This window comes from Hyposmocoma kahamanoa, unplaced genomic scaffold, assembly GCF_003589595.1.
Source record: "Hyposmocoma kahamanoa isolate Upper Pololo Valley unplaced genomic scaffold, ASM358959v1 87, whole genome shotgun sequence".
NCBI classification, from domain to species: Eukaryota; Metazoa; Arthropoda; class Insecta; order Lepidoptera; family Cosmopterigidae; genus Hyposmocoma; species Hyposmocoma kahamanoa.
The window spans coordinates 9,072,845-9,100,741 of record NW_020654422.1 but is presented as its reverse complement, the minus strand read 5'-3'; the positions used below and the strand labels follow the sequence as shown (position 1 = coordinate 9,100,741).

General features: G+C 35.3%; 2 protein-coding genes across 3 annotated transcripts in view; one reads left to right on the top strand and one right to left on the bottom strand.

Annotated features, from left to right (window-relative positions):
* LOC113235137 (paired box protein Pax-6-like) overlaps positions 1-12,933 on the top strand; it is a 51,343-nt gene extending 38,410 nt beyond the window's left edge. For both annotated transcript variants that reach the window (XM_026470732.1, XM_026470731.1), the window contains exons 4-6: positions 10,980-11,258; positions 11,336-11,520; positions 11,714-12,933. In XM_026470732.1, the coding sequence (XP_026326517.1) occupies positions 10,980-11,258; positions 11,336-11,520; positions 11,714-12,283 (1,034 nt within the window). In that variant the 3' untranslated portion in view covers positions 12,284-12,933. The remainder of the gene's footprint in view (positions 1-10,979; positions 11,259-11,335; positions 11,521-11,713) is intronic.
* Positions 12,934-21,958: 9,025 nt separating this feature from the next.
* Positions 21,959-23,775, bottom strand: LOC113235347. The gene has a single exon (XM_026471025.1). The coding sequence runs from the start codon at positions 23,732-23,734 to the stop codon at positions 21,959-21,961; it is 1,776 nt and encodes a 591-aa protein (XP_026326810.1). The 5' UTR covers positions 23,735-23,775.
* Between the last annotated feature and the right edge of the window lie 4,122 nt (positions 23,776-27,897).

Genomic DNA, 27,897 nt, shown 5'->3' with positions numbered 1-27,897 from the left:
ATGTTACATTTATTATTTCTAATGACATGATAGTCATATTTATAGTCTATGTAATATAATTAATAAATTTGTATATGTACTAAGTAGGCTGTCTAAATATTTCAGGAAGTGGTTTTGTCTGCTTATTATGGTTATACAGCATCAATTACTCATTATGGAATCATAGTTTGGGGTAGCATTGCAACAATTGATGAAGTTTGCTTAGCACAACAGAAATGTATACGAGCGATCTGTGGCCTTAGTCTTTGTTTAGCTGCAAGGCTATTTTTCGTAAGCTGGGAATATTAACTGTAGCAAGTATGTATATTTTACAACAAAGACCAGACCTCTTTAATCAATCCGAGAAGTACAAGGAAACCAGGTAGACTAGTGCCAGACTATTGTCCTTTTACTGTACTATTCCAAAGAAATTTTTATAGCATGGGTAATAACATATTTAATAAAATACCGAATGATTTGAAAGAATTGTCGAAAAATCGAATGTGCTGGAAATTACAGAAATTGCTTTTAGAAAATTAGTTATTATAATCTTAAAGGATTATTTGAATATACCCAATAAACTTATAGCACTTATAGTACATATTCAGAACTATATATTTGTTTAATGTAAGTTAAAATTTTTGCATGCTGATGCCGACGGTAAGATATGTTGCACTAATTAATAACTTCTTTGTAAACTTATATTTAACCATATGCAAATAAAATCATTTCATTTAATTTCCTTCAAGGTTTTGCAAGTACCTATACTTGTTTTGTGGACGCGCCTAATGCAGTACATTCCACTAAGGGAAAACATTGTAAGGCGGTCCGGCAAACGACAATGGAAAAAGCGCTAAGCCCCCAATGTACATTAAAATGTATTAAACGTAACATGCTTCAGGCCCAAGCAAGTATGCCCTCAGATTTGTGTGAAATACATATTTTATTATTTAGATATGGTCATGTAGAATACAGAGTGCTAAATTTGAATGCAATATTTTTGTTACAATGTACACTTTGCGTTTACGTGATCGTGGGACTAATATAATCACTTCACATGTAATGACCTTAGGAGGCTAAGCTGCACAAAATCATCAAAGTTTAAAAAAATAAATTTGAAACTTTTGCACATGATCAATTAGTACAATTTTCAACAAATAATTTCGACAAATTGCATTTCTTTAGACGTCACAATTTTTTGAAAGGGTATAAAAGGGGTAGTGGGAAAACACTATATTAATAATTTAATTACTTCGTTAGTAGAACTAGATAGAGCAAATAAGAAATGAGGAAATCAAGACAATTAAATAAAATGTAGGAGTTGAAATAACTTGTCTATTAGATAACAATACATTTGAAAGAATCCGAAATTACAACCGATAAATAATAATACTGTAAAGTAAGTAAGCCTATTCAGAGTAACCCAACAACAATTATCGTACATATAGGGTTTATTATAAAACGTTGGTGGGCGCGCTGCGTAATACCGGTGCACGACTCACGTTACAGGCCCGTGTTGCGTGCGCGCACATTTTATACAACTCCTCGCTTCTGATCATCCGATTGTACACTACTATTACATTATTATAATAATCGATGAATCGCGTTCCACCAAGAGGAGCATTTTGTTTGTTGTATGTTTGATCTAGTTTATAATAGTCGTAAAATGCAGACGCTTTCCGCAAGGTTATAAATATAAAAAGGATTTTATTAAACTTAGTTTTAAAGTAGTGATTTTTACTAATGGTTGTAAAAATCACTACTTTAAAATTGCCTATTGCCTTTCAAGCAGAGGCCGTTACATGCAATAATGGATTTCTGGTGTTTACGATAGTTACAACTATATGTATGTAGATAAATAGATCGATAAAACGTTTATTGGTTTGCATCGTATACAACATTATATTATAATAAATAATTAAAAGCGAAATACAGTGAAATTAAAATTAAAGGTTTTAATTAAAATACAAAACGTTAACCTAATGATCAGCACTTTACGCGTGCTTTAGTAAGCCAAGTAGGTCATGGCTCAGTGCGAAATTTTTCTTAAAGCAAAGCACTGATTTTCAGCCACCACCTTCGAGGTGGACGCGTAGAGAATATAAGGAAGTTTCTTGAAACGCCGTCTAACAAGTTAAATACCGTCGAACAAGGTCGACACCTCTGACGGTCGCTTACGCAGCGACGACATATCCAATTATGGGATTTGCGTAGTGAGCTTTAGGTATTTCATGTCAAACACTTTTGGGGGGTCAGAAGGTAAAGCCATTGAAGTGCAACCCCGAATTATGGTCTAATAGTCAAATGGCTTACGTGTAGCGGATGTGTCGTAACTTGAGAGGATGTATTGGATTTAAGGCTTATGTGCAAGCAAACGAAATATCAGCTACCGTTTTTTATGTAATAGATAGCCGACAATTTTATGACACGCTTTAGTAAATACATTATGTACACTACTACACGCACGCTTTTTTTTGTACTTCCACGCGAAGACATGACTTATAAGTTTCTTTTTTCTTATGTTGCCAAGTGATGGGGCAAGTCGTGCGACTGATGGTAAGCAACACGTCCGTCCCTAACAATTGCAGCGCCACTCAAAGCTTTAATTGCAAAGATCTGAGGGGCACTGCCACTGCGCCCTTCACCCTGAGGCATAAGTTAAAAAGCCCGATGTGCCTGTTGGTGCTTGGCGGCAGGAGTAGGTGAGGAGGCAGTACTAGACGAACTATTTCACAAGAAGCTCTACTGCTACTTAATCTATCATAAATATTATTATCATACATATTTACAGTTATATATGTACGTTAAAAAAACTTGTATGTGGTGTACTAATAAAAGGTTTGATTTTGATTAATGACACTGTACCATAGTGTAGCTCGCCTAATGAGACGTGTACAATGTATATGTATTGCGGAATGCGCTGGGCGTCTTAAAAGTGGTGAATCCAACGAGCCAATTGCGATAATTGCCCCAACGACACCTCTCTTGCCCATGCGTGACTTTAAACGCCAATAATGCACTCAAAAACGACTTAAATACCCACATTTAACGCACAGACTTTATTCTTAAGCTGTCATGTTAAGGTTTAAAATTCCAAGTTCTATACACGCGAATCGTTCCTCTGTAGAGTACACGAGTGTTTCGCCTTCATGTATTTTCTCTATTGAGTGTTATACCAAGAGTACGTGCTATCGCCTGTGAAACTAGTTTCGCTTACAATACCACTTCTGGCTTACGATATTATCAAGGACCGGATTAGGAGACCATAACATACTTGATAAGAGACCCAGCGCTAAACCGAGTTGTTAAATTGGTTCACTATCATTAAATCCACAGGAGGTGTCGTAATTTCGGCGACCATGATCGGGTAAACATAAACGACCATCAGCGTAAAAGCCTTCTTTATAACTAAACAGTTTTCGACCTTGTTTGCAGGAGAAGTGAGTGTGTTTATTGCAGGATTATTAAGCCCGTTCTTTATATCCCTCTATTGGATTGCAGCCTGTAGTACCTACTCATATAATTTATATTTATAAATAACATTAATTTTCTTATAAGGGTGTAAAATACGCATAGCACACAATAATATTTATTTTAAAAATAAAAATATTTCATATCTCGAATAGTCATATGAAAAGAAACAAGTAAGTATAAAGAAGCAATTCGCCTTCGAAAATTATGGACAAGTTCTTATATGAACAAGGGGTTTAACCGAACAATTGTTCAGTGAACGCATTTATTTTTATGTTTTTTGTTCTTATCTCCGTGCTCGGCTGACATTATCGTCATTTGTTGAAATGTGTTTAAAATAATTGCTCGAATGCAGTGGGCGCCCATGCCTTCGTTGTATGCGAAAATTGCACGCGATTCCACTTCGGTTGTTTTGCGTAAATGCTCACATATTTGTCGTAAATGCTGGTATTTAAATAACTGCCAGTTTTAACCTTTCCCGTTTACAGTTAACTTCTGCGGTCGGCTTTAAATGCAATATTGGAATGGCTTTGTTCGTTTTCGGCATTCAAATTGGTGTGAGTCGGGATGTAGTTATGATTGATTCCATTAGATGAGACGATGATTTCGGTGTATCAAAGCGTGTTGACCGGACCGGACCACCTGCTGACGAGGAAGCCTCTAACAACGTTTATAACTTCGAATACTTGAACTTACTAGAAGTGACACAATATATTGTTGGTTTGTCATAAAAATGGCAACACTGTCAACTTAATTCCATTATACATTTCTTATGTTTAAATAAAGTCATTCAAAAAAGATTACCCTTGATTCCAAAGTTTTACAATATTTAACGAAAGTTGTACAGCTGTACAAGTGGTTATCGCTTATTTGCGACAACTGTATCAACACATTTTAAATTTCGGAACATCAGAAATCCATAAAAAAATTATTGAGACCTAAAAGTTATTGTGAAAAAAATGAAAAAGAACCGTTTTTTATGTTCATTGGATCAGTTTCTAGTTACCTTTTAAGGTCTGTGGCACGTCCAAGGAGCATAAGTAATTGAATTTTAATCAAATTTGTAACAAAATGATCGTGCGCAATGGCTGCCTTTTGATACGAACGCGTGCCCCGGCCACTAACGGTGCTTATGAAACAGCCAAATTGATTAAATTTCATAACTATACAGAATTAATTCACACAGAATTTTTTTTGCTTTTTTCGTCAATTATGAATTGACATCAGAATGTTAATAGAGTACTAGTTTGTGTTGTAATACTGTTGTAAACAAAACAATAGTATGATTTGCTTGGTTTCGTAAATTTTCTGTAGTTCATTATTTATTTATTAGAAAACAAGTAAGATCATACTTATTTACAGGTACTACATTTAAAGGCGCTGCTAAACTGCAAAAGATAAACAAAGTATAATTGGAAATAAAACAATTTTGTCGGATTTAAATAGCGTCAAGTGTCAAGTGTGCGCACTTTTGTAATTTAGGGCTCCCTGCACATAAAATACAAGAGTGATGGAACATAAAGGTATTTTTTTAAAGTAAAGCATTTATTTGGCTCTAATTTAATTATTTTCCTGTTATGAATAAACGATCTAAAATTCGGAACGGAATGTGTTCACATGACCTGCATTGCGGGAAACTTTGCGCGCCCTTATGGGGTAAGTAGACGCACATGGGTATGTGAGTGCGTTGCTTGCTCATGGTCAAAATAAATAGTAATAAAAAATATTCTTTATTAAAAAACCCTTAATATAATTAATTAAAATATTAAAAATGATGAAGTATTGAAAATAGAAAAAATAATATGTTATTAACATATTATCAACTCAGAAACTGGTGTAAGTTCGTGTTTTTTTGTTGTTCAGCGACATGACGATTAAGCACTGAAATATGAAATAAAAGCGTCTTAAAAATATTGTACAAATGAATGAACGATAATATTACAGAAGGGGCAAGGGTACGCAAGCGTACAGTTACCCGCGCACTCTTTCCCCAGAACACTGAATTGCAAATGAATTATGGCAACATATTTGGAACCGAATACAATCTAAAACTTATTTTTTTGAAATATAGCATAAATCTGTTCATAATAAAAAAAATATAAGTGCTACATTATTTTCTGAGATACAAAAATCTATAGCCGTAATCAACAAAAACAGATTTTTGCTTAATAAAAGTTAATCAGAATAGCTTTATTACCACTGTTAAACAATTGCGAAAACCTAAGAACTCGATAAACAAAGTAAATTTTAAATAATTGACAGATAAGTTCTATCGTCACATTTTGAAGATTTCAATAGGCGTCGACTCCTATTTATTTGAAAAAATATAAACAGCTTTCATAAAAATATAATATTTATTCCCCATAAAAAATACAAAGTGTGCCGTCAGTCCAATTTACCTCAATCTAATATTTACAAACGCAGAGTACAATGGGAATATGTCAGACCTGCGGCCGCGGCACTTGGCTTAGCAGAGTGTCGACAGACTCCGGCGCAAGTTATCAAAACACAGCGGCTCATCGGAACCATCCAAATTTTAATAAGGTGCCCACTACCGCCTTTGTTAGCGATGACGAAGCAATTTTGGACAATAGCTTGCGCAACTTATCGACTAAATCGATATCGGCTTACGAGGCGTTACGGGCCGCTATAGCTACTGACCACATTTTGATTAATTGCATTCTTAGCCTGCCTGGCTGCAGTGAGCCTCGAATTATTAACTGGCGCCGATTAATTAGTGAAACCGATTATGGTACGGCGGGGTGTTAAAATATTTTGAGTGGTTGTAAAAACATTTTAGTTTTCTTTGTAAAAACACAAAAGAGTTTTAGGTATGAAGTAATTTTTGTATGTAGATACTTAATTTATCTCTCAGATCTAATTTCATACGGTAGTTTTAGTAGTCGTGGGCGAGACATTAGTTGACAACTCCCATGTGCCTGTACCATTTCACCAGCACCCTTACCCTTCAAAACCGAAACTAGTAATGCGCACAGTACTGCTTGGTGGCAGAAATAGGTAAGGTGGCAGTACTTTCCAGGACGAACTGCTACTAAAGTTAAATTAGTTGTTGCATGAAGGTGTTACAACTTCACTTTTTCCTACTTAGTAGGTATAAAATATTCTCAATGAGTTTGTATAAATGATACCGTTTCTATTAGGTACAGCACTAAAATTATTCCTTGTTTTTAATTTTTGTTTTACATAATGCGTTGTCCTATTACAGTATTATGTTGTAAATAATGTGCAATATTAATAATCTAAATTTCACAATGAAACTAAGCACCGATAAAACTTCAGGCTTTTACAAAGGTTTTTGACATTTGCTAACAAGGTCCCACTTCATTTGCCGACATTGTACGGTTGGAATAAATCAAATCGATCTCCACACAGCTTCCAATAAACCGATACATTTATTGATTTGTTACAGCTTTAAATTGGTTCCCAGCAGTGCATCGTCCAACATTGTGGGTACCTCCACATTTAGGGTTACGGTCACGTTTTAGGATTTTTTCCTTAACCAATTTAACGGGTCCAGCACTTGATTCGATTTTTGTTCGCATGTGTCAATTTTATGATAATTAGAGTTGCAAGCGCGAAAGTGTTAATTAGCTATTACTAATAGTAAAATTAACACTTTTCACTGTGTATTTTACTAAGTTCCTGTACAAAACATGCACTTTGTAGTGAATCCAACAGTTCTAACACGTAAAAACCGGTAACTCGTGCTAGGAACTGCTTTTCCTAGCGGTTATTTATTACGCACTGATACTACATTTGTAACTCCTATTCATTGCTAATTGAAATGAGTAGAAAAGCGTGTGCGCAGAATAGACGTTTAGGGCAACGGGTGCAGCGCGGCCCCCTGCCGCTCCGAACACCTTTTTACTTGGTCGACGCTGCGGGTGCCGCTTGATTGCCTCCGATCTCATCGTTTTACGTTCCCCATAAAGCCAACAATAATTCATTTAGACGACGTGACGCCACTCATTCGTTAACTAGGTCTACTGTAGCGAGAACGTGATTTTGGTGCGTTTTACTCAGTATTGTTCCGGTGCTGAAAAGTAAAATGCCTAGAGTACGTTCCTACCTGCTCATTGTCACGAAAACCGATAAAATTGTTGCCATTATATTTTTATGAGTAAAAGTGTCACGACTCAGTTTTTTTTTTCAATTAATTGTTTGCTATATTATTATATACTTACGACATTTGTATAGAATTTTCCGCTCAGACTACACTCTGTTTACGTGGTTTATTGTTGTCCAAAATTGAAGAAAAAGTCTAAAAACCCGTAAATGTAATTTTTGATAGCTTTTGGTAGATCATTCCGGTTGTGTTACGATTTCAAAGCGGCGTGATGACCCTCTGAAACTAATTAGAGCTCTTCAATCGAAACCAATATCCGTTGCACTTAATAATGGACTAACCAAATCTATCGGAGTACCGGTGTAAGTAAAACAAACAAACAAAGTTATTCCGAACCATTAGGCACAAGATCCGACTGTTAATGTCTCAATTTAGAAACGGACGTAAATCTTCAAAGGCGTGACAATTACTGTTACTTCCCGGCAATACAAACAAAAGGTTTTCCGTCAATTATCGATAAATTAACCCGATTAAGCAGTCCATAGCAGACGGCGCCGGAGTGCCTTATCTTCGGACATGCCACGCTTTTAGGCAGGGACCAACGTACAACACTCTGTCGCATCGTGATTTTAAAACTTTAAACCAATTTGCTTTTTATTAGGATTCCATGAGACACTAATACTCGTTTCGAATGTTCTCTGTTCAACATTTTCATTTAACGCGTTCATCTGAGATATATCGAGTTTATTTCGATAAGACACTGCGTATAATGAATAATTTAAATACCGATGTTATAAACTCAAGAACAAAGGCTGAGTAAATTGTTGTTTTTTCTCTAGTGAAACAATAATAACTAACACAATATTCAAAAGCTCAAAGCGTAAGTATCTACAAGATACTGAAGCATAACAAGCTCCTACTATTGAAAGCGTTTAAACCTTTTAATAGAACCGGACCCTATTGTGACTAATCATGATTAAACGACTTTAGACAAATTGCATGACCGTGACTAAGCATGTAAGGAGTCGGGCTCGATCCCAAATCATTAAAAGAACAATTATAGATATCGTATTCCCACCTGCAACCTGTTGACGGATAATGATCTCTTTCTAAGCAAACTTCACCAGTCCATCATTGATCGTCGTTATTGCGCGGTGACGATTCAAATTTAATTGCCATTGATACGTCCGTTGCGAAAACGAACCTTTTATTCCGTAATAGGCGTCGAATATCACGCCTTGTAACATAATCTATTGAGGAATTTTAAATATCAGTGTTACGGGTCCTTTATTATCTTTTTCTTAAATGGATTGCATGAGGGTTTATATTCTACATTGAATAGTTCAACTATTGCATTATAGAACAATTACACACGGTATACCAGGAAACAGTCACCATAATCAGCACGTAGTAGCTAACAACGGTAGATTTAATTGCACGACGATTGGATAATTCCGATAAACGAATCTACAACTCGTTAAAAATCTTTTAAACGGCACAAATCTCGATATTGTACTAACCACTTTTTATTTTGTTTATCAGCAAATTGAATGTCTATCAAAACTGTTGCCTACTTGTAACTAGACAAAAAGCTATTTAACCGCATTGTTGGGGATCATAGGCGTTTTTTGCTTTTTAAACAAGAATAAGAACCAAGATTAGGAACGTCGCTGAACTCCCACAAAACGTTAACAGATTTTGAACGGTTTGTTTTCTTTGTACAAAACGCTGCTCCCGATATAATTAAAGACGTCGGGCGGTAAGTGATGACTGGTCACCATTAGACGTGTTCTCAGCCATATCGAGCTTTTGACGGGGTGTCTGCGCGGAAGGCTCTCCTTTCAACGAGGATCGGCTCAGCGCATCAGCGCGCCGATTACGTAGCAAACAAATTGTGTAGAGGGCATCTTTTTGTGCTTTCGACGTGCTAACAATGAGCGAAGCCGCGCAACTGATCATTACCATTATTCTCTATAAGGCTTTGTGTTTTGAGTAAATTATAACACATCATTTTATGTCTTATTCGACGCGCCGGAGCTGCGAGACGCGCATTCGCTCTGCTCACAATAGACCCTTCATTATCAACGGTGACCACATTAAACCTTTACCAAGTAACTGTGTTTTAAGCACCTACCCATTATAATAATCATTGTTAAAGACAAATTCTTTCAATTGACAGTTTATTTTCGTATTGAGGCGTAATTTTCTATAACAACTCCGTGTCTATGAACGGTAGGTACCTACATATGGAACTCGTCCATTAAGCAATTAAATTGAATTGTTGTTCCTTGTTATAGTTGTCTGATGAATGTACTATTTACAAGACGAGTTTTAATAATCAAGTGAGTAAGCGGAATAAGTCCAATTGCGTAAATAAGAGCAAATTACATTTCAATTTGTAACATTGAAGTGTTGGAAATAAACAGAGCTAACAGCCGCATTATGTCAATTATTTTTGTATACTGCTTTGATAATTGTAATGCAACGTTTCATTGTTATTACAAATAATAATTTAATTGATTATCGACTCAAACAATTAACACCACGCTAACTTGAATTTTGTCGATTTAGTGTTTTTAATGCCAAATTATTCAGTTAATTTCAATTAAATCAAAGTTAAGAAAATAAAAGTAATTATCATTATATTTAAAAATCTATGATGAATATCTCGTAGTTAAAAAAAATACAAACGTATGTTTAAAAGCTCTGATGAAAAGTTGCAATTATTAAGTTAGCGTAGTATCTATTAATGCTGGTGCCAATATAATTTACGCTAAACGACCACTAAAATGTTAGTTAAACTCGAAGCTTTATCTGAACTTAAAAGTAGTTTTCAATAATAAAAAAATATTTTATTTCCACACCATGTATCATCAAGTAAAGTTACTATATACTCAAATTATTATGTAACTGACATGAAAGAGTAATCAAAAACTAGTTACAAAAACAACGCGCGCAAGATGATGCGGTGCAGCTCAGTAGCCGGACAACGAATTCTACGACAATTACAGCCGGACAGGCTATGATTAAATTATGGCACTTACCCGGAGTGTTTCCTGAAAATTACATGGGATGGCTCTCGCAAGGCTGCGTCGGCACGCGATCCGTGCACGCATTAAACGTTATAATAGCCAACGATTTTAAAACGCGACCAATGACGCATTGGTTTTAACGCGCCGTTGGTCACTCATGCTGTGCACATTGCAATTAAACTGAATAACTCAAGAAATTGTGAGAAAATTACGTTTAGATAATTTGTTATATTTATGTTGAAACACGATCTGTTGCTTGAGCAGTTACGAGCTTGTGCTGCGGAATTACTGTGTTACTTAAATGCGTTCTTGTCTATGAGAAAACTGATTTTACATAGTTACTCTCTCGCTCGATATTCCAGAGTTATCATACGTTTGAGATGTAAGTTGAATTCGTAATTTGCCCACAGGTGTGTGCACCAATGCGACAGCGCCAAGTGTGTCATCCATCAACCGGATATTGAGGAACAGGGCAGCAGAGCGCGCGGCGGCGGAGTTCGCCAGGGCAGCAGGTTACGGTCTTTACGCTGCTCCTCCACCCTATGGCGCCTTCCCTTGGGCTGGAGGAGGCAGCGTCTGGCCTCCTGGTACGCTGTCTTTACCACCGGGAGTTCCAGGTCCACCCTCAGGAGTACCTCACCCTGATGCCATCCAGCAAGGATTACTTTCTGTAGGGCGAGGATTTATTGGTAAATATTTATTTTGCGGGCATTAAAATAAATATGACCTTTAAATAATGGTTCCAACTCCCAAATTTCTTGTTCAGATGTAGATGGAGATGACTCCGGATCTCTTGACGGGGAACAACCAAAGTTTAGAAGAAACCGAACGACATTTAGCGCGGATCAGCTAGAAGAATTAGAGAAAGAATTCGAGAAATCCCATTACCCGTGTGTGTCAACACGAGAGAGGCTGGCATCTAAAACTTCGCTGTCAGAAGCACGCGTACAGGTGACAACCTCATAGACTTTATTAACCGATTCCATATTCATAACCAACAGGCCAATTAATAGTATTATAATTTCTAGGGAACTAAAACGACTTAATCAAATCAGAGTTATAATTTGACACTCATTTATATTCATGAATATTTGTTAGCAGTGAGAACCGAATACTAATCACGTTTATTTACCGTTACTGACAGGTTTGGTTTTCCAACAGACGAGCAAAGTGGCGACGCCACCAGCGCATGAACCTCCTCAAGCGCGGTGGCGGTTCGCCCCCGCGCCACCTCCCCCACTCCCCCTCACGCTCCCGTTCGCGTTCTATATCCCCCGCGCGCGCGCCCTACCACACCCCTCAGATGGGCGGCGAGAATAGCGCGTTCAAATCTCTCTCGCACCATGACACGAACGCCCTGAAGGCTCTCTCACATCAAGCGCAGTTCGATAGCAACGCTCTGAAAGCACTATCACAGCAAACGGTATTCGAAGGAGGTGCGTTTAAACCACACCCTGCACTAGAGAACAGTGCGTTTAAAGCTCTCGTGCCGCACTCAGCCGCTGCAGCACTGTTGGCGGCGCAGTCGATTCAATTGGCCCGGGGTTATGAATCGCATTCCGACTCTGATGAGGAAATAAATGTTCACGATGAAAGCGATGATGAAGGAGATAGACAGCGGAATAAGGTTCGATCGAGATCGCGTACTCCCAACAAACATCATCATCAACCTGCCAATGATTTGCCCTTACAACTTACTAAACACGATCGTTGATGCGTTGCAGAGTATCAAGTTGAATTTATAATAATGTCAAAGTATTATTACCAGTCATTCCTTTGGAGTGTCCGTGTACCGAGTAATTATGTAAATCGATCGAGGGCACTTGACTTTGCTTGTAAATTATTGTAAATATACGTAGTCGTGTAAATTGTTATATAGTTACTAATACAATAATAGATGTTTAAATTTATTTTTTTTTATGCACAAACTGTTCTCTTCATGAAGGTCATATAAATGATTGGTTAGTTTCATTATCTCTTAGAGCAGTCGCTTTACGACCCGACTGTACACCACCTAGACCCCTCCCCTCTTGGTGACTTGTGCAAATTTGAAAACTAGTAAATATCTAAACAATTTCAATAAATTATTTAAGTAATGTGCTAGAACGTTGTCTCATTTGTATATTTTGTACGTATAGAATACCAAAGTATTATTTCTTGGTGGCTAAATGTAGCAAAGTTTCAGGAAACAAAAGTTCCTAATGGTTTCATCCTAAAATAATACAACAAAATGTAAGATATTGTAATAGATAAGTGCGTACCACAAATTATAGCTGTTAGTACCATAACAGAAATTTGAAATATTTACGTGTTAGAATTTCAATGGATACTAAAGTTACGTGTAAATATTGTTAATCATTCTCGAGCACAGGGGCCTTACCATGAAATCTTATGACGATTCAGATTAGGACCTAAAATGAATCGTTGTGAGATAGCGCTACATGAAGTGTATATTACCATCCCGCTTTTTTGTCGCTACGAACTTATACTGAACTGTAATAAGAGGTCATGGTAAGGCCCCTGTGTACTATTTATTGCTTAGACAATTGTAATTTTATTGTACCATAAATAGACAATTTACATACGTACCTACTCGTATTACGGATATTAAAAAGAAAATAGAAATGATATTCCTGTATTTTTATTCAACCCCTTTCTTCCTTTGGTAATAATTTTAGGCTACATTGAGAACCTATAATAATAATAATAATAATAATAATAACACACACACTCAACATATACCAACATAACCTATAATTAATAGATTTTGAGCTGGCGTATAGTTGCCAAATAATGAATAATATAATTGTGTAGTGATGACAACAAAATTGTAAGTTAATATAATAACTAAAAACAAAAATTTCTTATCTACCATCAAAATTTAATTGCAATTCACTGCGGATGCTCTATTTTCAAAAGAAACCAAAAAAGCGAAATCAAATCCTGCAATTAACCCTTTCACTCGGTCCCCGGCACGTAAGGCAGGCCGTAAGAGTTTGGACTCTTTGCAGGCATATCATGCGAGACAATTATCCTTTTTTTTCATTGTTATTATATCCCGAATCAGTCCTTCCCGGATATCGGCAATCATTCCAGTGAAAGCCAAGTAACAAAAAGTATAAAACGAAGGAACAAAGCGTCATTAGCGAATCTTTAAATACATGCTGTATCTTGTTTATATGTTCACACGATTGAGAATATCGAAATCAATATCACAAGCAATTATTTTATAGTTTACTACTTTTGAAAGTAGATATGAAAGTTTAAATTCCAAACTTTTTACAATGTTTTATGAAACAATTGCGTTCAATGTTAGTATTTTCGGTTGATAGACACACAAAAAATCATGCTATAGTTAATGATCTTATTGTGAGGTAAAACGAATGATTGGAATTAAACAATTAAGAGGATAAAATGCATTAAGCTAATACAGTAATAAATATTTATTGACGAACATTTTGCAGTAAAAATGCTAGAAACGAGAGCGCAGTTCTTTAGAAATAATTATCTTTAAGTGGCGCCAATTGACTTTTTATAGACCTTAAGATTAAGTAAAAAAAAGTTGTACTTAATCTTAAGATTAAGATTAAGTGCAATTTGATTGAGTGCAATCTTGAATTTCTTTTTACGAACTACAAAGGTCAGACGTAACGTATTTTTACTACTTATTTGTTCTTATTTCAAAGGTAGTAATCAAAATCAGATATACACCTGTTACTTGAGTCAGTCCAAGGTCTTGTACCTTATGGTCATTCTTGAGGAACATGCACTTTAAGAGTATGTATTGTTATGCAAGCACTTACTACGTAGGAAAAATCCATCGTAAGGTACTTTTTTACCTATGAATTGACACATTTGTTTACAAAACAAGACAAAGGTATGGGTATGCTAATTATCAATATTGTAGGAGGAAAATTATTCAGACTTAAAATAAATAAAAAAGAGCAGAACGCCTGAAACGCTGGTCTTATTCATTTTTTAAATTACCATTATCTTTAGTCTATACTTAAACAAAAAAATATAGCAGAATCATTCTATCATTAATTTACAGTCTCTTATTCAAGAAATAAACGTGCTGCAATGAAAATGGTTTTACTTCACAGATTGCGTTGGTAAATGTTCATAGTGTAGACGCAGGTCTATCATTAACAAATTGCTAGTGCTGCACAAAGTTTATGATATCTGAAACAGAGAATGCAGCCGTATTCTGTGACGTAGAGTAAATACGGGTAATATGTAGAGCTGTGGAAGTGAAGATGGAGAGAAAATATGTTGACTCCATAAGGTAAGTTGCTACTAGTTTAGTATCACGTATATCATCGGCATGTGATATAAGTTTATTTTATGTAAAAAGTAGTCTGTGATCTTTCCTTAGCCAGTTATTATTCTAGTTAATCCAATCATTATTGTAGTTAATCAACGCAGCATTCAGAGATAACTTTTTGGAATTATTTCTTTTTATAGAAATATTAAGATACAAACAAAATATTAGGGTACATATAATTAAACCTAATTTAGAAGATCAAACGGAAATATCATTCCAATATCCGTTATAGACAAAATAGGATGATTCGGTACTAGATGTTTTGTCACATGCATCTACCGAACTCGTAAAAGACAAGGCATAAAATCTTTATCACACTTATCTGGTGGGAATCGTAAAGGTGCGTCCAGAATAGCGGTGTGGTGGATAAAGTTGTAACGTCGTGATAGCCGCGGAGTGAGGATGCATGTACGCCGCCTCGCCAATAACAATAAATTTGGACCGTTTGAAGCGCCGGGTGGACACTGCGCGATGTTGTGAACATTGGTTCATTTTAGAATAATAGGCGCCGAGAAAGTAGGCTCTGAAAATAAATTCTTAATGTAGTGAGCAAATGGTGCCTTTTCTTTAGATATAGCTCATCTAAATAAATACGGTGTAACTTAACTAATCATCCCCATTAAAAGAGCACCACGCGACAAACAGCAAACTCAGAGAAAATCTACCTCACGGATGAAGATTTAGTAAAATTGACTATTTTAAGTTCAATTTTCGCACCTATGCGACAATTGTGTTCTGAATGATGAATATATTTTTTAAAATTTTCTATTATATTATAAATTTCTATTAAATTACACGTAACCCAATAACGGAGTATATTCAATCAAGTTTATAATACAATTCTGTCAACAGTCGACTTTCCTGACAACTATTTAGCGTTTAATTTATTCATTTTATAAAATTATTACGCTATTATGTAAATATGTTTGTAATTATTTTCATTGCGAACAAATGTTGATGAGTTATGGCTTATTTTATGGGTGGTTATGCTAATGGTTTGTTAAAAGAACAGATTGTGATTCAATTGATCATTATGAAGGTAATAACTACTTAGGTCAGTAATAGTTACGTAAGAGTAATAATATAGGTACTACTCGATTTTTGAAATTTAAAAGGTTCCAAAGGTAAACAACTCTTTCTACTTCCATTAATATAATTGACCATTCCATTTTCGTTGTTATGCTTGCTGTACTTTAACAAACTTTTATAATAATAATAAAATGTCATTCATATGTTTTTTTTATGAACAGAGTATTTGACTACTAACGAAATCCAAATATTTTTCATTGTCTTTAAAGTACGAGACTAAATTGATAATTAAATGCGACAAAAGGAGTTGAAAGTTGAAAAATAAAACTGTTACTATCATTTAGAAATCAGGAGACTTTGGAGTTGTACAACCAATAAATATTTTTTGCTCCATTTTGCTGAAAAAGGACGCAACGTCTACCTATCACAGGCTTTAGCTATTGATATATCAAAAAACTAATTTCTAATTAATTTTCTGCTTGTACATATCAGTCAATTGAAGCATTAAACAATTTTGAGTCACATATAGTGTTACATGTCCCAAAATTGTATAAAATTAATTTCAGAGAAATTGTATACAAGAATTTAATAAAAATTGACAGAACGTGTTTTGTGTATGCGCGTTTCGGTGCAGTATGCTCCTGTCGCGGAGGAACGATACAGATTAAGCAAACGTGTGAACGGCGCTCGGCCATATCGCTACATTTAACTGCAATATTGCTAATATTTTAGCAATATATTTTTTAAGCCTGTGTGATTAAGGTATACATGCACTTAGATTTAGTATTATGAGATTTTAAGCGCAAAATTTACTTCTAATGTGTTTAGGTAAATATGACATTGGTAAATTTACCATGAACTTAATGAGAATTATACAAATTTTATTGCCAACTCTGTATTGACAAATTCGTAAGCATTGAAGCCACCAACTCGTAGATAAGTTTTAAAGATTATTAACATCGAAAATGGTCGTAAGAGCATACCAAAACAGGAAATCATCCGTATTAATTCCCCCTAAATTAGGTTTTAGATACGGTTGTCCTTTTTTGGTATATTTTTACATTTTTCTTTATCAAGCTTTAAGGAATATGACACCTTTTGCAGATAAAATTCGTATGCAAATTGGCTGAGTAATCATAACGTAAGTTATTTAATACGTGCCCAGTTGATACGACCTGTTCGGAGGTAACATCGTGCAGTCATAGGCCTTAGCGACACCTCTTGACTTTCAGAATACGCATTTTTCTTTAAAACTTATTGAATTTCTTCTTTTTCAAGCTGGAATATTACGTAATGAGTTTATTTTGTTTATATGACGTTGAACAGTATAAAGAAGGTATTAATAGGCGTTTATAATTACATCCCCTTGTTAACGGTCTACGTTTTTCTCTAGTATGTTTTTGTTGTTGACGTTTTTGAGTGCCTCATTAATTTTTGAGGCAAAGGTATTTTTCCTCAATCATTTTATGCGAATGTGGTGAAATTAGAAAACGTGTTAATTTACGACTTTGTGACGTTACTGTTCTAAAGTGACATGTTTTAGTCGTAAATTACAGACTTAAATGCTTCATAACATTTAAAAATCTACGTATTTAACGGAAATAGATTGGAAATTAAATTAATTCACAATTAAAATTTATTTAATATTTACTTTTATGGTCTATTTATCTATCATCAAGCCAATTATTGTTCGTTAATTAAAAAGATATATCCTTCCACTAATAAAGATATAAATAAAAGTATTTCTCCAACAAGTCGTAGCAAAAAAAATGGTGTATCTTAGTTTCCCATAAAATCATGAGCAGATTCGAAATGTAAGCACATTAAGTTATCGGGCAAATTATCTGGCTAGTGTGACAATATTTATTCGTTCTCACTCGAGGACGACTGCGCCGGAGTCGGAGTGTTCCTCCCAATTAGGTGGTTATTGACGTTTTACTGTTATCAGTTAAATCTCCGATCATTGGCCCCTATTTATAGCTGCTGCTTTGGTTTTTGGAATAAGGATGCATATTTACATATATTTCGACTTTGGTTCTCCTAATATTGTTTCTTTAAATAAAATTGTAAAAAAATATCCTACCACTTTATTCTTGAAGAGTTTGAAGTACATGAAAAATGATTTTTTTACGATTGGAATGGACTAAAACAGGATTTGACTTCAAAGAAACAAAGGTTTTTTAAAAGTCTGAACGTAACGCGATTTGTACGTATTGTACATATTAAATGAACATCCATACTATACATATGAGAACGGTGTAGTAACAGAGACTAAGTCGACATTTATCCGAAAAAGGGAAGCTGTTAATAGAGTCATTCAACGTTACCGGTCGAATTATCTACAAAGAGGAGTCGGCCGATGTCGGTCGGAAATATAAATTTATTTGGTGGTTGTCGCCGGACACGGGCGCCCGCGCCTATATCTCGCCGCGTAATCTTGAACATTGGCGTTAAAGAATTTAAATTATTCGTCGATACAAATGAACGGGCGACCTTAGCTTATTTATTGCCTTAATCCAAATTACATCGACTAGGCTTTTTGAATATTGAGCACTCCGTATACATGATTTGTGCCGTCGTATCGACATCGTCGTGTTATTACACTGTTATTATAACTTATATGATTAGATGTGTACGTTTGAATTTAGCTAATCGAACACAGGTGGCTTGTCAGTTAGTTCTGAAGAAAAAATATTTATGATTATGACTAAGGTGAACGAAAGTCACAGCACTTGCGTATATCATGGCCACAGACCACATAAATGTGATCATGACATACTAGTATATCATCTGAGGCGTCAGCTCCTAACTATAAATTCCAATTACTAATATTTCGCTTTGCCAGGCACTAATTAACTCGGCACCCAATTCACGCACGCGTACGCGCATTGATCGTTAATCGCCTCAAGATAACATTTCTCTTACTACTGTAGTACCTTCTCGTGCAGACATGTTGTATTATATAGAGGGTGGTAAGAGGCAAATATCGCTAATGTTGTATTCGATTTTTCTATTCTAGTTAGTTCTGTTGTCCTGATGAACGTTTTTGGGCGCATTTATTCGACACGAATTTCATCGCACTCACCCCGAGCCGTCGCCGCGCGGTCGAAGCGCGGAGTCCGCGTTGCCGTCGCCGCCGCGCAGCGACCGCGTGTAACTGTCGTGGCAAAATACGCTCTATTTCTTTAGCTTTTATGTTTTAACTTAAAATAGCGTCCCGGGCACGCGGGCAAGCCTGCGTATTCAGAGGAATACGCAGGCATACTGCGGAATACAGGAACACTGCGTGAATATTATACAGAGGAATTTAAATAGCCTAGTAAATAGAATTTAAATTCGCCATTAATGTACATGAAGGCGTGGTAACTGAACGGGCGCCGCGCGGCGGCCGCGGGTAACCTTTCGCCTCGTGTAACTGGGCGCTAAGGTGATATTCTACACATTAGTCAATGTGTTAACTTTTTGAAAGTTGAGGGAACGCTACCAAATCCAAGAAATTAGGTTTTTGTGTATGTTACGTGATTACTGCGACATTTGTGAACCAATTTCGATGATTCTTTTTTTGTTGGATATTACGCCCACTTTCTGTTAACCGATTTCAATAGAACTTGGCACATAGGTGTTTTTTATATAATACCAAGTGACGGGACGAACAAGTCGTGTGCCTGGTGGTAAGCGACGCCTCTACTTATCCATAACAGTTGCAGTTAAGTACCACACATAGCTTTAAATAGCTGGATTTTAGAGGCACTGCCCCATCACCCTGAGACATAAGTTGACAATGTGCCTGCAATTTTACCCTAGCCCTTCCAAATCGGAACGCAATAATGCTCACATTACTTTCTGCTTGGCGGCAGAAACAGGTAAGGTGGCAATACATCCCTGAACGAACTTTTTCACATGGAGCTATTGCTACTAATGTAATTCCAATGAAAATAAACACAGCCAAAACGGATAAGCAAAAATTTGAGTGCGGCTTTGTTTTTTATAAAAAAGTTATAGCTGTTGGTAAAAGTGACTGTCATAGACATATCAATAAAATAACTTAATTTTTCACACTGCTGAGGTAACCAACAATGTATTTGCAAATACATGATAAAAAAAAATTGTAAAGTTATTATGACAGTAGCAGTATACAGAAATAATTTCAATATAGATTTAAGTGTATCGTGTCTAAATCGATATAAGTCTATCGAATTAAACCGTAACATCTCCATGTCTCCCGAAGCTTATATTTGAAATAAGAACGTAGCAATAAACTTTATTAAGCTTAAGGCTTCGTGTGCAAAATTGCAATATCATTTACAGCCGACGGCTGTAACTGCCAAGCGCCATAATAGATATATTATTAAAAATGCTGTACAAATGATCCTAGATGTACATATAGAGAACTATGCAAGGTGTTATTTGTAGGTACAGTCGCTTGCAAATTAACTTTATACAAAAAAAACCCTCAAAAATCTCGGTAACCGTTGGTTGAATTGTGGAAAGTAAATTTGAATAATTGTTACGTAAAAAAGGTTTTATTCAATTGTGGCAGTTTATTAATTTAAAGAGCAATCGTAAATACCCGTATCCTATCTCTGTCATATTTATATCAATTTATATATTGCATTTTTCTCCTTCATTGGATGTAATGGGTGGTTTCAATTTACTGCGTCTATACGCGAGACGGCACTTGCGTCATTTCGTTCTGTACCTATCATAACCTAACCTCAGTGCAAACTACTAAAACAACCGAGCTCAAAAGTCATTCATCTCCTAGTTTACCATCCTTAGAGGTCGAATATTTTCTTCAAAGTTAAATGGGACCGTTTCTGTGGTACCCTCTTTCCAACAAAAAAAGAATCATCAAAATCGGTTCACAAATGGCGGATTTATCGCGTAACATACCTACATACAAAAAAAACATACAGTCGAATTGAGAATCTCCTCATTTTTTGAAGTCAGTTAAAAAATTTCCAGCTGGTGAAACGGCCCCATAACAAATTTGTTAAATATACCTAGAATATTGGAAAACGTAATTTGTGTTTCGGCGTTTGCGTTGGGATTTGGTATATATTCCTCAAATCTCGACTGGTGGAGATCGTTAGATTGTTTTGCACAAATCTCCATTCAAATAATACTTTTTTTATAACAATGACGGCACGAACAAGTTGTGCGCCTGATGAGCGACACGACCATCCTTAAAAATTGCAGTGTCATTCAGAGTTTTAAAAAGCAAAAATCTGAGCGGCTCTGCCGCTGCGCCGGTCAACCTCAGACCCAAAGTTGACAAGTCCAGCACCCTTATACTTAAAAACCGCTCACATTGGCTCACTAATTGGCGGCAGAAATACGCGTGGTGGCAGTACTTCCCTGAATAAACTCTAATGATAAATTCACATAGAAAAATTCGTGAGGTCAAGGAAGGAAGGAAAATTGCTTAGTTGGCATAGCATCTGGCACGCTTTGCTAGAAGACGGTGGTTCGAATCTGGCAGATCGAAGGAATTTTTTCGAAGTGTTCGGTCTTTGCATTAATAATTATAATAAACTCTAATGCTTAATTTAGGTGCCTGATTCCTAATATATTGAGCATACAATTTTTAGAATTATTTCTATGTAGACCGGGTAGTGTTTAATACTCGTCGTTCGAAATAGCTTCTTTTTTTTCTTGTAATGTCAAGTGACGGGACGAACAAGTCGTGTACCTGATGGTGAGCTACACGCCTATCCATAACAGTTGTAGTGCCACTCAGAGCTTTAAATCGCAAAGATCTAAGGGCCACGGCCACTGCGCCCGTCACCCTGAGACATAAGTCGGCAAGTCCTATGTGCCTGTAATTTCACCAAACGATTTCTACGAGTTTCGCTAGAAATTCACTTGAACGAACGCATTTTGGGCAGGTTGAAATCTCATCTGAAGTTTATACGAGACTTGATATGAATTAATTTATAAAGGAAATAATTATAATAAAAAATTAATAAAACTTTAATTGCGACTAAAGCACAACATAATTATAATACCAATAAACATGCAATATTTAAGAAGCTACTACATGTTCATACGCAGACTTCTCTTCCGCTCTAACATTTTTTTCAAATCTTCTATTTCTTTAGAAGATACTGCGTCAAGAGTGATGTTAGGTTTATTGTTAATTTTACCAATGTTTAGTTTTCGAATACACTCACGTTCGGACATAAATTTCTTAACGGATTGAGTAACTTCGTCATACTCTTTCTTTGCTGTGTCATTATTGGCCCTTATCAGAGCTTTTTTTCTGTCTAATTCCTCTTTTATACCAATTTTCATTGCTGCTATTCTCTCCTGTAGCTCAGCTATGGACATTTCGCACAATAGACCCAATCCGGACGATTCGGTTAAATCAACAATCTTGGGAGCTTTAGCTTTCTTTGCGATTAAAGATAACACTTTAATCTCTTTTATCATTTTAATTTTTTTTTCCATTTCTTCCTGCTTTAATTTTAGGTATTCTGCCTGCAAGTCTGCAGTTTCCTTTTTTATGTTTGCAGCATTTTCTTTTTTCCTTTCTGCAATTTCATTTCTTGCCGCTGCAATATTAAGATCCGTTATCAAGCACTTTTCCACTTGTTCTCTGGAATGTTGGACTTGTATCATCTTCCATTTCTCGATAGCATCATTCCACAATTTTTTATCCGTAAGATATTCTTCGTATTTCTTCTTATTTTGCTCGTGAACTTTCTTTTTAGCTAATATAGCCTCTTCATAAGATATCTGACCCAATAAATGTTTTCTTTCTATATCATATAATCTTTCTTTTTCCTTTTCACTCCTTTCCAATTCATCTAACTCCTCAACCCTCGATTGATTTCTACAGCAAGACAGCAAATCATTAACCCAATCAATTTCTTCTTGTTCAATTTGCTGTTTTCTCTTATTACATCTTTGAATTAATGCAACATTTTCTCGAATGGGAGGTAAATTTGTTTTTGATATAATTTTCTTTGACCTTGGCAAAGAATCTATTCGATCTATTTCATATTTATTTTTTTGATAAATATCGTCCGATTTTGGTTGGGCATAGTGAAAATCTGATTTTTTAACAGTATTCAACAAATTTGTAGCTTTTTGTTTGTTATTATTTTTTAAAGTTTGCAATCGTCTATCAATTACGCTTTTAGTAAGCATTATTTTGTTTTTGATACGAATTCTAGAGTTTGGTGGAACATTTGGAAGTATTTCTGGTAAGGAAGTTGTTTCTTTCTTACTTTTCCTGTTCAAGACAGTAGGTTGTACTGGTATGGTAGGTGGTTTCATTCTACGCCTTTCAACTTTTTTAAGATATTTGGCATAACTGTGAGCCATTTCACTTATGTAGGGTTGCCAAGTAAACAATGGGTTGATAATTTTCTCGGTTACATATTTGGTATCATAGTTATCTTGAGCAACATCAGATATATAAGTAAGTATTTCGTTGTTACTTAAAAATTTGGTGAACGTAGCCAACAATGATTTACTTACATTAAACAAAGTTTTGAATAAAAGGTCCATATCCTTTGGACCAACTTGAAAAATTACAGCGTGAAAGATAATCATGAAGTAGTCTCGCTCTTCTTCGGTGAGCTTTTCAGAGAATCGGCCAGAAATTGCTTTTAAAAATGATTTGTGTTTCTGTATACCCAAGAATGTTTCAGCAATCCAAGTAAGTTTTATGTTGCCTGTTTGACGAGAACATTTTTCAATATAGGTCTGCATGTATTCATATGGAGAGATTTCGTGAGCAGCATCATAATCAAGCAAGATATTTCTTATTAGTTTGATATTCAGTGATGTGTGATAAAAATTCATATTTGAAATGACATAAAAAATTCCCTAATAACTTTAACGTGCATTACGGAATGACATTAACTTGGACAATTTAGTGACAGTGATGACATTTTTTATTATCATGTTCAATGCAACCAGATTGACGCTAATATGAATTAAAGTATAAAAAGATGTTATTACGAAACAATTTAAAAAATCAATGAAGGTGTGCGTTATTGTATTGTGGAGTGGTAGAGCTGGGGCGTTAGGTCAGGAGTATTCAATTAGGTAGTCAGTCTGTTTTTGCCGGGTGTGTCATTAATCAATCATTTTGACGAGAAGCTTTTATTCGACAGTTCGACACCTCAGGCGGGATGCAATCGCTGCGGTTGAGAAGTGCACAAAGTGCAAGTCACAGCACACTTCTGAAATAATGAATTGTTCAACATAAAAACCATAAATAACTACGAGAAATTTAAATAGGCAGGCCCATTATGGTGATTATTGTAAAACTAGAGTAATTTTGATTACCTTTATTATGTTAGAGGTGTAGATTTAATAAATTTTATGAAACAGTGTCGTAACAGGTTATGTAATTTAATGCAGTTTATATCGCCGTAAAGTTGCCTGCTTATCGGTATTCTACAGAATATATCAAGGAGAGTGTGCGATGGAATTGCACGATTTAATTCCGCCTTCACCTTTCCATCATCTGGGGACTAGACATAGGCTAGTGTTCTACCCACAGGCATTTATATATATCTAGATAGACGCCGCAAGTACAGCAATTTGTATGAAAACCAAGCGTGCAACATTTGTTGTACCCACTATGACTTCACAAGTACTATTTAATGATGGAAATCTCCTTCCGCTCGCTCTAAATCGATTGATTGAACGGAATACACTACACATACAAAACAATCCATTCGATTAATCGATTCTAAATATAATAATTTTTGTTCAAGTATTTGTTGATTACAAGTAGTCGCAATATTAATATAGTAGAAAAATACTAGAATAAGATAGCTAAGTCCTTTATTTTAATTGTTTTAAAAAAATGTTGATTACCTAAAAAAAAAATTAAGATTTTAATTTTTAATCGATTTAAAACATTAAAATTTATTGTACTTCCAACAAAATGAGCGTAATAAATAATATCATTTTGTAATAGAAGATCTCATCGATTAACCTAAATAAAAAAAACGCACGTCAATATATGAACTTGGAACTACCTTAATTAATTAATAAGAAAACCATCCAGTAAAATTTTACTGGATGGTTTTCTGTTGGTAATTGATGAATGGTAAGACAAATGAAAATGTAACTGCTGATAAAATATGGTAAAATCTTATTAATCAGAAGAAGTTTACTTAAACTTAGGCACAATTCTGCATTTTTCGCGTTTTCGACTGGTGTGCACAATAACGGTCGAGCGCGTTCTGAATTGTAGCAGCGGCATCTAAATGAATTTCACTTACTTTGGGCACGCGAAGTACGTTTTACTTGCGGTGTCTATCTAGATGTATGTCTGTGGTTCTACCCCTATGTTGTGGATATATCAAAGATTCGCACGAATCGTTACGTTTCCACATTTATATGGCAAACGGCTCGGAGTGTCATACCTTGCATGCAGACATATCTCTGAACGCTAAAACTTGGGTCTTTTCAAGGCGATAGTGAATAGGCATTATTTAAGTGTGCACGCACCATCGTCGACCTCTTCGTCACTTTTCATCATGTAAGTTGGAGGTCAAATACGTACTAATAACATAAAAGATGCAATGGTCATATTAAAATTATAATTGAAAGAACGAGAAAAATTTGTTTTTCCCACCAATTAGTCGATCTTCAAGCCTTTCTTGTTTATTTTGCGTAATAATAAACATGTGTTTATTTATTAAATTTGTAGTAGTAACCATTATCAGTGCTTACCCTACATTGAGACTCTGAGATCACTAAACACGTAACCGTTTTTTCTGTATCTCTAAAATAACTAACGGTGATGATACATTTTCTATTATAAGTCAAACTCATAATTACGGTTCATGAGCTAAGTGTATTCTCTGCTATGAGAAAGTGGTCGGTGGCTTATTGACTCTGTCAAAATTAATTCAACTTTGAACACAAATCAATTTCAACACAATATTAGCTGTCAAGACACGTCAAATTATCGTCCCTAATTAACGATCGCATCTTCGGTTCTTCATTCTCACGTCTATTGCTTTCTGAGGAATTCATTGTTATTGCTACCATTGTACTTTATTTCCCTTTTATACTTCTGAAATTAACTAAGTATTATTTGTGAATAATTGTAGGAATAATAATAATAGTTATTACTTTTATCGGTATTCTTACGTATAATTAACTACTTCTTTCATATAAAGAGTAAAATATCCGTTCCACTTTCATGCAACGATAATAAGATATTGACTTCCTTTTGCATATCATCAACACTAAGTATATACCTCACTAGTATCTACACAATTACGTTCCACAACTATGCATGGGACTCTAAGGAAATTGTTTTACGTAATAGTCTGCCCGGTTGGGGATTAGATCTTCTTAAAGTAAATGTTTTCTCAACTTTCCCCAACATGTCGGTAATATATTATTTTGTCCTCACTAGGAGTCAAACGCACCTAGGGCCTCCTACTCTGACAACCAAGCTATAATTTTTAATACAAAGATTGAACACTTAGAAAAAATTCCTTCGATCCGGCCGGATTCGAACCGACGTCTTCTAGCAAACCGTGCCAGACGCTATACTATTTCTGTATATATATATATATATATATATATATATATATATAATATTTCTGTCTTTGTTGTCATATCTTTGTATTTGGTTTGCAACGACTTTTTTTAGCTTTAATTATAACAAACTAGTGGAGTAATTTCACATAAAAAATAATTGAATATCAATTCAATAGAAATTTAAACCATGCTATTAGCTACGTCTATGTACAGAACAATTTTAGAAGCAGTTGATCACCTTGTGAAAGAATTCGTTCAGGATGTACTGCCACCTTACTTATTTTTACCGCTAGGCAGTAATGAAACATTACTGCTGCGTGTTGGTTGTGAAGGGTTAGAGCAGTGGTGAATTCACAGGCACATGGGACTTATCAACTTATGTCTCAGGTTGCCGGCCGCAGTGGCAGTCCCTTCAGATCTTTAAATCGATTTAAAGCTCTGAGCGGCACTGTAACTGTTATGGACAGGCGATTCGCTTACCACCAAGCGCAGGACTTGTTCATCCTGTCACTTACAAAATAATTAAAATAAATGTGAATTTTAAACTAAACATACGCTAAGAATTTAGTTATTAACGTTATATTTTCCACACTCGTCTGTTTTGGCATATTATGTTTGAGATACAATTTGGGTGTATATTTCACGCCCAACTATTTGTTTCGGTCGGAAACAATTAGCAAGCTGAGATGTAAATACTGGCGATATCAGTAACGATGATGGAACACCTTGTTTTTACAGGTGTTTCACTGCAAAGCAGACCACGATTCGTACCTTAACTTCAATTCTACTCCTTGCAGTAAATAACCTAGTGAACTCATTCGTGGTGTTCGATCTAACCGAAAACAATATATTTTAAGTATACGACAAACATTGTGACCAAGAGACGAACGATAAGTTTGAATTACTTAATACAGCAATAATTTGTAGGTATACCTAAACAACTCTTATATTTTATATAATAAACGTATGTGTACGTAAATGTGTGTGGCTGATAATGTATATGTAACGTACATATTATTATGCAACTGTAAATATCTATGATAATTATATTTATGATAGATTTTAATTATTTTAACTATTTCTATTTCTATTATCACTAGGCGCACGACTTGTTCGGCCCGTCCACAGAAATTTAAACAAATAGGCCATTTATTTAGATTTCTGGGGTCCCGTCACTTGGTATTATATATATAGCTGTAAACCTTTCTAAAATAAATAAAAGTTCTTTCTCTCTGTCTATAGGCAACGTTACTTAGATACGTACATTTTCTACACTTCGGTGTATGTGGTGGTGTGGTTCAATGCAATAAGTGGAAGGTATGAATTTATTACACATGTTTGGTGTGGTACTATCACCAGTAAATGGCGTTGCTTATATTCTGCCTCGCGTTTTAAATGGGTATAAAAGTAATAATTGAATTATTTTTTTATACAAGTTTTTTTAACGTACC